Below are 12,050 nucleotides of genomic sequence, written 5' to 3'. Positions count from 1 at the left end.
GCTTTGGTGGAGCTGTGAGCTTTCAAACATACTGTTACACAGTGCAGTTGTTGAAAGCTGCACTTTATTCACAGGAACTGCACTTTCTTTAATAAACACATAAATCAGATTGTAATTGTAATCGGATCAGGAATATTTGAGTTATCCTGCAAACTAACAAATAATACGTAGGTAAAACTTTTATGCTTTTATTCTGCCGTTACTTTAAAATGATGCCATATTATTTTATTTTATGTCTTTGAATATAAAGGACCTCTTTATGAACCACTTGCTAACAACTGTTTTTAAAGGTGCTACTGTATATAAATAAAGTTATTGTTGGTCAAAACAGCATGATGAATGACACAGTATCCTCACTTGCGTGTTTTTGAAGAGAGGGATTTCACTTGAATTTCTCATTTCAGCTTTATTCAGAATGAGAGGACCGCAGACAGACCTTGATAAAGCCCAGTAAACGTATAGTTGTAATTTATTACATGATGTGTATGGCTAAGACCCCCCCTCATTATGTTAACTAGCTTATGTCACTGATTTAAACCAAAATCTGTACAGTACATTTTACCCTCAATATTGTTCCCAAGTTCGTCATCCAGGCCAGATTTGTCCCAATTAGACCAAATAATGTTTATATCGATATACTATATGTATTGTGTGTAAAACTTGAATAACCTTGTACAGCAGAATAAAAAATCATTGCAGATAAACACCATTAAAAATGATGATTAGTGCCTCCACTTGGGAAGTTATGTTTCATTGCTGACTGATGGATTTTGATCTAAGGAGGAACCCAGTACATTTTGGAGCAGATCCAGGAATTCTTATTCACTTCCCTCGGGGCGTTAGCCTGTTGCCTCAGTGGAGGTTTGACCTCCACGAGCACTCTGCTTGTTTTCATTCCTTTCCAACAATATGTAAAATTATTATTTCAATCTCATGTGATTATTTCCTCCTGTTAAATGTATTTTAATTGGCAGCCGCATGCTGTTTTCAGAAGTTACATAGACCAGTGCATATTAGTCAGACCGTCACCCTAATGAGACCACACTTCAATTTACTAGATCAAGATTTTTATTTGGTTCTCAACCAAATTCTGCACACACACAGACACACACACATATACACACAAATGTTTACACTTTGTGCACAATTATTAGGCAAGTGAGTGTTTTGACCATATCATCATTTTTATGCGTATTTTCCAACTCCAAGCTGTATAAACTTGAATGCCTATTGGATGTAAGCATATCATGTGATTTGTGTAATGAGGGAGGGTGTGGCCTAAGGAGATCAACACCCTATATAAGGTGTCGTAATTATTAGGCAGTTTCCTGTCCTCAGACAAATTGGGCCAAAAAAGAGATTTAACCGACTCTGAAAAGTCAAATTTTTTTAAAAAGTCTTTCAGGGGGATGCAGCACTGTTGAAATTGCTAAGATATAGATAGATTAATCATCAGGTCAGTAGTTTTTTGTGTAATCCTGCAAACTAATATGAAAGTGAGTAATTTTGTTGTGGAAGTGAATTGTAATGGTCCATAAAATGCTGAGCCACATTTCAGGCTAAGTAGAACGGAAAAAACAACGCCCTCCGCCGCCTGATAGCAGGAGCAGTTCCTGAGAACATGATCTTTGAGCCTTTCATCCCTTTATTCTGTGGAAGGTTCAGATTTGGCAACAATGCACAACAACCCTATGACCAATGTTAGACACACAGCACCACATGGAAGCCCATCGACACTCAGTAGAGCCCGACAGTCAATTAAGCTGCAACAGTTTACACTCTCACAGATATCAGTCCCCTCCTATTTCTGATTTGATCAAGATCCATGAGAGAAGGTTATGTTTTCACTTCTGTCTATTTTTTGACAGCAGGATAACACAGAAACTGCCGTATGCATCACCATGGAATTTGTGGGAGTGGATGCTGTATGGGTCAGGGAAGGACCCAGTACATTTTTTGAATAATTCTAGAATTTTTAACTGATATTTATGAGTGTGCGCTATCTTGTGCAGCTCCAAATATAAATCTAATAAAGTTAAATGTGGTTTCATAAGGGGAACAGTTGGGCCTCGACTGAGGTGTGTGTGTGCCAATTGACTTCCAGAGGAAATCTGTGAAAATGTGAAAGAAACGCCCGACATCACAATGTGAAAGAAATTTAGATTAGAAGAAGTTTTGTGGTAAGTTAAATAATCTTACGTACAAACAAACAAATGGACGGGGTGAAAACATAACCTCCGTGGTGGAGGTAATAACGGGAAATAAATGTATCTTATAAACATTATAAGAAAAGGAGATGTGCGTATGTTTATTTGAAGTGTCAGTGTGTATTTGCTTAGTGAAGTCTCATGTATGTTGTGTGTGAGAATCTGTTGTTGTGACGTCCGAGCCGCCTGCATTGTGTTACTTATCTCCGTGTCCACACACAGCTTGTGATGGCTGCTGCTTTGTTTAGCTCCGGGTGAATAACAGGAAGATAATGAGCGGGACGGACTGATAGAAGTGAGAAAACACACACATATGCACACACACATGTCTCTCTATAGTTGTGAGGACTCATTGATGTAATGCATGCTCTATCCCCCTTACCCTAACCTTAACCATCACAACTAGATGTCTAAGCCTGACCTAAACCTAATACTAACCCTAAAACCAAGTCTTAACCCTCAATCAGCCCATTGAATATGTGAGGACGTCAAAATGTCCTAACAATGATGGTATTGAACCAAAATGGGCCCTCATAACTATTAATAGACATGCACACACACAGACACACACACACACATACATTTAACAGAATCAAGTTTCCCTATTTGCTATAATGATGACTATAGACTAGGCACACACACATGCACAGTTTCACTGAAACAATCGCACACAGTGACGCACTTCACACATGTGCTCATTCATGCTCCCGTTAGTAGCTGACTCAGCTGTAAGTACACATAAAGCTGCAGCTGTGAACAGGACGTCTCTTCTTAACGTGCTGAGGTGGTTGCGTTCGTCCATGTGACACAGACGCGTTAAAATCGAAGCAACATTCAAATGCATTAGTTTGCTTTTACACAACATAAAAACATATTTTTAGACATATTTACATTTATTAGTCAAGGATCCTGGTTCAAATCCCTGTTCGGCCAAATGTGTGGACTTTGCATGTCCCCCCTGTGTCTGAGGGATTTCTCCCTCGACCCAAAGACCCATTGTGGACATTGAGCAAAAGAAGGGCAAACACAAAGTCAAAAGGATCATCAAGCTGTACTGGGAAACTGAGTTCATGGCCGTGATGCTGAGCAGTGGAATGCCGGGTTGGTCATGTTTCGGGAAAACGAAACCTTTGACTGACCTCGGTCTCCCACATCACACCAACATGTTGACCCAGTGACACTGATGGGAAGAGACCAGCACCCCAACATACTTTATTGGTCTTTCACCTTCTATCTCCACAATTCCCCAACACACACAATCACACACGACCACACACACACACACACACATGGAGATTAAAGTACACAGTATGACACAATGATGAACTTTTTGCCAGAACGATTTAACTTTTTTATTTTAGTGATACGTTTCCATTCAGCAAACAAGTGCTTGACAATAATGTAATGCTTGTTTACATCAGACTCTTTATAAAGTACAGAAACAACGCTATGAACTGTGGGTTATTCCTAAAGTGTTCTAAAAAGGCCTAGAAAGTCTGGGAAAGAGAGAGAGAGAGAGAGAGAGAGAGAGAGAGAGAGAGAGAGAGAGAGAGAGAGAGAGAGAGAGAGAGAGAGAGAGAGAGCACTTGTACACTTAGTAATTTCACAGTGGGATAAATTTAGGACTATTCTGTTCCTCCTTTTTCAACCAAAACTGGAGCTGTGTCTGGAACCAGTTGTTCTGGATATAGAAACAAAAAGAACTGGTTCGAGATCATCCACTGGCCCCGAACTGGCCCTGGATCTTCCTCGGTGTAACATGTGAATCACAGAATGAACTCAAGTGTCAGCTCCTCATTCCGAACACTAGATGGCAGACAAGAAAAAAAAATATCTAAACACTCACCAGATTCATGTTCAGAATTTTGGCATCACAAGCCTATACATGACTTTAAAAAAAAAGTTGAATTCAACAGTTATTTTATCACTTAAATTGAATTGATTATTAAGAAGTTGAATATAAAGAATATTTTAGTCGAGAGTTGTGTTTCAATATAGTTTTGTTCACCGAGTTCTGGATTTGTCATTGTACCTGTAATAACCACATTGTTAAATTCTAAAACCCATAACGTTTAAACAAATCAGTCGATAACCAATTTTATTTATTTATTTTGACATAGAGACTTATAGGTAACTTGTGCCATCATAACAACACTTGTGGTTCTGCAGCAGTTCAGATCAGGTATTGAAATTAGAAACAACAAATGGCTTCTTCTCTCATGCAGCTCACGATCTGGGCTCTGATTCCTGTTTTACTTTGAAAATATTTCCCTCCGGTGTCTATTATCTACTTCCTGTCTGTGTGTCCATCCCCATGGTTGGTTGATAAATCACCAGGGTTTTCTTTACAACCTGATTCAAGTCACCTGAACATAACACCAGTTTCTGTGAGCTTCTTGTCTGTGTGTCCTTTCTTATATTCAGTATTTCTGTTTGCTTGCACAGCTGTTTCTGATTCTTGGACCCTTGTATAGCTCAGGGCCGTGTGAACCTTGTTGCTTCTGTTCTCGGTAAATCTCCAAACAGAATAAACTCTGCCTGGACTTCTGCATTTAGATCCTTCCTTTTGTACTTGCTTAGCGGTTGTAACGGTGCAGACACAAGCTGATCTCCAAAACAGATAAAGAAAAATAAAATAAGAATAAAAACGCTTGTGCATGATCAGGCTCGCACGCCGATCCCATTCTGGTTTATCACTAAAGTTGAGTTCTATGAGAACTTCACCATGGACACACAAACAGACCCACAAACCATGTGTTGTCTCTGAGGTGAACTCTCTGGGATCAGTGCTTTATCTACACTGGAGTTATGTAACAGCTAGTGATAAAAGCACTTACCTTTGACTTTACCCTTACTTTGATTTCTTGCTTAATTAACAGCGAATACAAAGAAGGAAGATTATTCATTGCTTTGGTTCCACTCGGCAGCCGTTCACAGCTCCTGTCACAACTGGGGCCTCTCGGTGTTGTTTACATTCGACTCTGCGAGGAAACAGAGGAAGAGGGGGAGGCAGAGTTCAGAGACGATCTTTGCTCTCACAGCGAGTCCTGCAGCTCTCAGTGCAAACCGGGCCACCATGTTTGTTTCTATAATCCTCCTGTGGCTTTGCGTTTGGTTCATCGTCCTCCAACTGAAATCCCGGAGGCCCAAGAACTTCCCACCGGGACCTCCTGTCCTGCCAATCCTCGGGAACCTCTTACATCTGAGCCTGGAGAATCCTCTGAAGGACTTTGAGAGGGTAAGAAAAACACTGAAATCAGTGACGTTGCTCTTTGATATCCCTTAACTTGTGATATTTATTGCATAAACATGAGTATTACTACTTAAGCCACTGCTTTTCATGCTGTGTTTATGAATGCATAATAAAGAACTATCGCGCCTTTCAAAACAGAGTCAGAAGGTACAAAATTAAGTTGAAATGATATCAAAGAAAGACAGATTATGCTCAATCATACAATAAAACTAAATCGATAGAAGAATAACAAAAAAACTGATAAAAGAAAAAAATGAAAACAATAAACCTCCGTCTCTGTACAGAGTTGGCACATAACCAGGAGTGTAGGGTTATCTAGGGTCTGCAAGCCCCTGAATCACTGTTTGGTTTGAGTTGTAGTAGATCACAGTACTAGTACCTTTCCCAACACAGGTGGAATGATCTCCTCCTTCAGTCTCTGTGCTACATAGTTTGCCGTTTGTTCACTTTATCGTTCTGTTCAGTCCTGTTGCCTGGTATTTTTCTGTGTTATTGGCTTTTCTCAGAATTTGTCTTCTGCCTGCTGGGAATTTATTTTTCTCCAGTACACCTGTCTGCCTTTAAGCCACATTTTTGTCCTTTAAAAACTTCACTACAACTTCCTGTCTGAACGTATCCCTGCATTTGGGTTCTTTCGTCTTGTTCATTAATACTTTGCTAGATGATCCTGTTGAAATATTTTTATATTAAGCTTTGGCTTAGAAACAAACAAGGAGTCAAACGTATAAAGAGAAAGAACAGCTTCCCATCTGGATGCACATTACAAACCAACCTTTGTCTTGTGCACCATGCTCCGAGCATTAATGTGTGACCATACTGTGAGAGATTTGTGTCTCGTTCCTCGTGGGATTGCAGAATTGCTGCCACAGTTTGATCTGGCTTGTCTGTGTTTTGCCATGTTCCAAACTGAACTACCTTTTGTCATTATCAGTGAAATTTAAGTTGTTTGGTATTTATATATTTATACATGTATTTTAAACACTGACAAGTGTGTTATTTTGTTCTGTGGCAGCTGAGGAAGAAGTATGGAGACGTCTACAGCATCTACCTCGGCCACAAACCTATGGTCATCCTCAACGGGCAGAGTGCGATAAAAGAAGCTCTGGTGACCAAGGGGATTGATTTTGCTGGAAGACCTGATGACCTGTTCGTCAATGACGTCACGCAGAGGAAAGGTTGAAAACACATGATGGTCTATGATGGAGAATGTCTGCTCCAATGTTGCTCATCGAAAATAACAGTCAGTCAATATCTGCTACTGTCACTTTCTAAAGAAAAGCAAATATAAATCTTGGTGCCATTACTTATTTGATTCTTGTTGTTCTGGGTTTGTACCCTCATGGTTGAATGCCCTTATTATAAGTCGCTTTGGATAAAAGCGTCAGCTAATTGTTACCAATATCACTGTGAATCAGAATACACGCAAGGGAAACTGTTTTAGACATTGTGCTACAACATGTTGGGAAACGTTTAAAAGACAGAAACAAACACCTGAGTAAAAGTCGTGGTGACCTTTTGCATTGTGAAACTTAAAGTAAGTAAACTCCTATGTTTACTTTTAGTATATAGTATAGTTGTAGTTATAACTATACTATATAGTTGTTTGAATAGTGTAGTATTCAGTTTGCCAAAGAAAAGTTGAAGGTATTGATTATTTGTTTTGATGCTTGTGCAAGATTTGAATCCTGGAGCCAGGTCTGAGCCTCTTGTGTCAAAATAAAGAGCCTCTTTTAGCTGTAACTCCAAACCGCTGCCACACCATGTACTCCTGGTCATCGGCATACGTTTTCAGTTTAAAATCATAACGTTAAGAAATAAGATTTCCACTATAGATATCTATGCACTGACGACTGTAACATATCTCTTTCTCGTGAATCCACTACTTGATGTCTCAGGTTTGAAAACACATTATAGCAAAGACATGAGCCGTCCTGTGTTCTTCTCTGTGCTTCTGTCGTAGGCGTGATTCTGGCAGACTTTGGCCCCAGCTGGAGGGATCACCGTCGCTTTGCTCTGACCACGATGAGGAACTTCGGCCTGGGGAAGAATTCAATGGCGGACAGGATTAATGGAGAGCTACAATACACTGTGGACGCACTGGAAAAAAACATTGGTGTGTTGTCTGTAATTCTAAGTTAAAGCAACACTTCGCACCTTTTATATCTAGAAAAACAATATTGAAGGTTTATTGACTTTGATTTAACAGAATGTTTGCTGTCACTGCTCTTCACCCTGAAGCTCTGATCTCTCTCTATGTAACATTGGCAAGTGGGTTTCGATCTCCTGTGTGCACCTGATTTTGACAGTTGCAGATTCAACTGTCACATCGGGTCCAGACAGCTCTTCTTGTTCAGGAATGAGGGGATCGTGGGTCATTTCAGCAGTTCTGTTGTGTTTCAGCCAGAGTGTCAGTCAACACATTGATAGACTTTGGTATTTCTCTACATGACAACAACTTAGATGACGCGGACATGGAGCCCAGCAGAATTTATCACCACGTGTGGCTGCAGGGGGCACTGTAGCTCAGTAAAAGCCACATGCTGTTGCTTTAACCCCCATCAGTCACACTGAGTCATTAAGAAATATTCAAATATTATAAGTTACAATTTCATCACACCCTTTCTTTATGACTGAGCTCTTCTTTTCACCTTCCTTTTATGTCGTCACCAAAATCTGCTTAATGTCAGTGTTTCTTTGTCTCACAGGCAAGAGCGTGAGTCCAGGCATTCTCTTTTATAACATGGCCTCCAACATCATATGCCAGGTTCTGTTCGGAACTCGCTTCGAGTACGACGACGAGTTCATCAAAGTGATAGTTCGCTGCTTCAGAGAAAACGCCAAGATAGCAAACGGACCCTGGGCGATGGTGAGTATCAGTGCTCTCTCTTTATCTCTCTTAGGGACTGGTATTCAATGGGAATCTCCACTGGTCAGAGGTGAAGAAGCTGTTGGACTATAGACTGTAGATAATGATGGACAACATGACAGCCAATGGTCCCCTGGTGGCTGGTTGCAGTATAGGTCATAAACCGATGGCAGCATTTGTATGTGTTTTTTTGGGGCTTTTACCTTCTGTAGGTCTGCATCACTTCTGCAACTTGCAGCGGTTGTGGATATTTTTGGTGTATAAAACCAAACAACCTTCCCCAAATCACAGGCTCGAGATGATGTTTGTTTAACTTAAATGATTTAGACTTGCAGAGATTTATCTACAGCTGTTCTTCTCCTCCCATTATAGAGAATTATCCCGGATTTAAAATCATCTGTTTCGAGTGTGGAAGCAGAATCTGCACATTTGGATTCAGATTTTAAACTAATATTTGTTTTTTTGTTCTTCACAGTTGTACGACTCTTTTCCACTGATTCGTAACTTGCCGCTGCCGTTCGTCAAGGCCTTTGAAAATGTTAAGGTGTGTTGATTGGGCCCAGAAAAGGATTCTGATACTGTTGTGACAATTTAAAAAGGAATATAAACACGCATCATTCTTTTTTTCCTTACGTACACATCCATATACCGTCAGAAATCCTAACGCTGGAGTGAACATCTAACTTACATCTCATATTCATCAGGTTACCATGGCGTTTGGACGTTCTTTGGTGTCCGAGCACAAGAACACCAGAGTTCCTGGAGATCCACGAGACTTAGTTGACTGCTATCTGGACGAACTGGACAAGGTGTGTGTGCAAACTTGGACTTAAACAAATGGTTTTATATTGAATTTGTAAAATGTTTTATCAGGCCTGGAACTTAAAGCAACACTGTAACCTTATTAGAGCTACAACGCCCTCTGCAGCCACATGTGGTTATTCATTTTGTTGGCTTTGTATTTGAGCGATTAAGTTGTTCTCTTGCACAAAATAAACAAAGGTTATAATTTTGATGATCCACCAAAGAGGAAACATATTGCAATTTTGCTATTTGCTACTATATTATAGGGATGGTTCACCCAAAAATGAAAATTCACTCATTATCTCCTCACCCCTATGCCGACAGAGGCGTGTTTGAGTCCACAAAATACTTTATTTGATTCTGCTGCTACACTGTTTACCCCTGAACCTCTAGAAGTGCTTTCTGAACTCAAACACTTTCACCCACCACCTCTATCGACATATTGGCGAGTAGATAATGGTAATTTTTGGGTGAACTATCCCTTCTAGGGTAAGAAGGTTGCTTTAACTGTTATGACCCAATAAAACGTGTGGTAGTGTGCTGATTCGTATCACATTGTGTGCCTGCTCGTGTATTAACATGTAATGTTGGTTTATCTTAAAAGAATCAATCTTCTTTTTTAGAGAGCCGGAGAGGATTCTACACTATCAGAGGAGGAACTTGTTTCGGTTACTCTTGATCTTCACTTTGCTGGAACTGACACGACGTCCAACACCCTGCTCACTGGTTTCCTCTACCTCATGGCCTTTCCACACATACAAGGTTTGTCTACATGTGTCAATGTGAGGATTTAATTCTGTCATCAGCTCTATGGTTTTACCATTGTCTTTCTAGAGACATCCACTGCTGGTTTATCTGAGGGTCCCGGTAGCAGTCAAAAGAAAATGGGGGATTCATCCTGAAACGTCCTTCTATTTTAAAGCACTACGTCCTTCAAATGTTGTGTTCTAAGATATATATTCTTTTGTATATAACCTTTTACTTATTTTATGTACTTTTTTACTTTTTAAAATGTTATATTTTTAACATCAAGAATTTGTCTCCCAGAGCGTTGCCAGCAGGAGATAGACGAGGTGCTGGGAGGGAAGCATCCGGTCACATTTGAGGACAGACATAACATGCCATACATGCAGGTATATGTTCAGACACATTTCTCTTGTGATGATTCATCAATAAGGTCACTTCTGTTTGACATATGGGTGTGGGTCAGAGGCTCTCAAAACCTTTGTTTCCATCCAGGCTATGATCCATGAAGTGCAGAGGATAGCCAACACTGTTCCACTAAGCGTCTTCCACTCGACGACCAAAGACACCGAGCTCATGGGATACTCCATTCCCAGGGTAGGTGGCCAGTGGTTACGATTTGTGGAAGGAAACCCAACTGTGATTAGGTGGACTTACCAGGGCAGGGTTCACCAAAGATTGTGAATGACTGTTCTGCAAGTTTGCAAAGTTGCATGTAACTGTTTGAACCAAAATATAAATATTGTCGTTAATTTCCTCAGGGTACGTTGATCATCCCTAACCTGGGCTCAGCCCTGAAAGAGGAGGGACAATGGAAATTCCCTGATGAATTCAACCCAGAAAACTTCCTCAATGACAAGGGAGAGTTTGTCAAACCCGAGGCCTTCCTGCCTTTCTCTGCAGGTAATCAAAGCAAAAAACACTTATTCTCTTACTTAGCTGGTTTATTCAATTAGCAAAAAATGGATGCTGAAACCATTAGCTACACGTTGAACAGTTGATTTAGTCGGATAAGAAGTGTGGTTATCATGGATAAATATTTTATTTTGTCAGCTAAAAGTAGCAAAATGTCATAAACGGGTATTATGATTAATTAGAAGTGTTGAGACAGTTAGCTAAACGTTGAACCGATTTAGTTTGCTGAAACGTACTCTGCGGGAAACCGTTAGCTAAATGTTGATAACAGCTAATTCTGTTAGCTAAAAGTTTTTGCGGGGGGGGGGGGGGGCAGTTCAGACAGAAAGCAAAATGCTGAACAGTTGATGTAGCTAGCTTAAAAGTGCTATTTTATGGGTGGGAAAAAGAGCTGGCTAAACATGACGGATAAAGTTCATTTGTTAACTTTTTTTTGGGGGGGGGCAGTTGAAACAGTTGGCTATTGGTGGGGTAAATGACTGTTAGCTAAATATCATGTATAAACAATTCAGATAGTTGGGGTTTGGCTAAAAGTAAGTTCAAAGCAGCTTGACTACCCAAAAAAGAAAATCATTTTTTTCTCACGTCTCAGGTCCTCGGATGTGTCTGGGAGAGGCTCTGGCTCGTATGGAGCTCTTCCTCATCTTGGTGACTCTGCTGAGGAAGTTCAGGTTTGTCTGGCCTCAGGACGCAGGAGAGCCAGACCTGACTCCGGTCTACGGGGTCACCCTGTCTCCCAAACCTTACTCCATGAATGTCCAGCTCAGGGCGACACAATAAGAAGGTCTTATAATCCAGTCAATATTATCTTAGCTACCTCACATTAGCTTTTAAATCAGATCCTTGTAGCTTGTCTATTTACAAAAATAACTCATCGTAAATATTCTATGATTGTATCAAATGCATCTTTATTTGTAAGTGATCGATCGGATTGAATAAACTGCAATATTGAGACAAAATGTCTCCTTGTTATGTCTCAGATTCATGTTGATGGAACAGCCCTCCTCAGATTGACCTGTTTTTGAGTGCCTGTTCCTTTAAAAGCTTAAGAGCCAGCTCCCCCCTGTCCCCCTCTTCCCTCCTCCACGAGATACGAGCACCTTGATTTTTGGCTATCCATTACCTTTGTAGAAATATGGCTACTGGAGACGAAGATACAATCTTGCAACCATATCGTTTTGAACCAGGGCATGTAAGAGACACTCCCATTTCATTGTGACGAGAGAAGTATACATAAGCTCATTCTCAGTCACTCAAGCCT

At 40.4% G+C, this 12,050-nt stretch overlaps 1 protein-coding gene across 1 annotated transcript; it reads left to right on the top strand.

Moving 5' to 3' along the window:
* The first annotated feature begins 5,149 nt into the window (after window positions 1–5,149).
* Window positions 5,150–11,748, top strand: LOC133955100 (cytochrome P450 2F2-like). Its single transcript, XM_062389763.1, has 11 exons — window positions 5,150–5,445; window positions 6,473–6,635; window positions 7,421–7,573; window positions 8,166–8,326; window positions 8,802–8,870; window positions 9,031–9,135; window positions 9,754–9,892; window positions 10,178–10,263; window positions 10,370–10,471; window positions 10,636–10,777; window positions 11,382–11,748. Exons 1-11 carry the CDS (start codon window positions 5,284–5,286, stop codon window positions 11,567–11,569), a joined length of 1,470 nt encoding a protein of 489 aa, XP_062245747.1. The 5' UTR covers window positions 5,150–5,283; the 3' UTR covers window positions 11,570–11,748.
* The last annotated feature ends 302 nt before the right edge of the window (window positions 11,749–12,050 follow it).

Source organism: Platichthys flesus, chromosome 6 (assembly GCF_949316205.1).
Source record: "Platichthys flesus chromosome 6, fPlaFle2.1, whole genome shotgun sequence".
NCBI lineage: Eukaryota > Metazoa > Chordata > Actinopteri > Pleuronectiformes > Pleuronectidae > Platichthys > Platichthys flesus.
The sequence above is the reverse complement of the archived record's forward strand: the minus strand, read 5'-3'. Positions and strand labels throughout refer to the sequence as shown.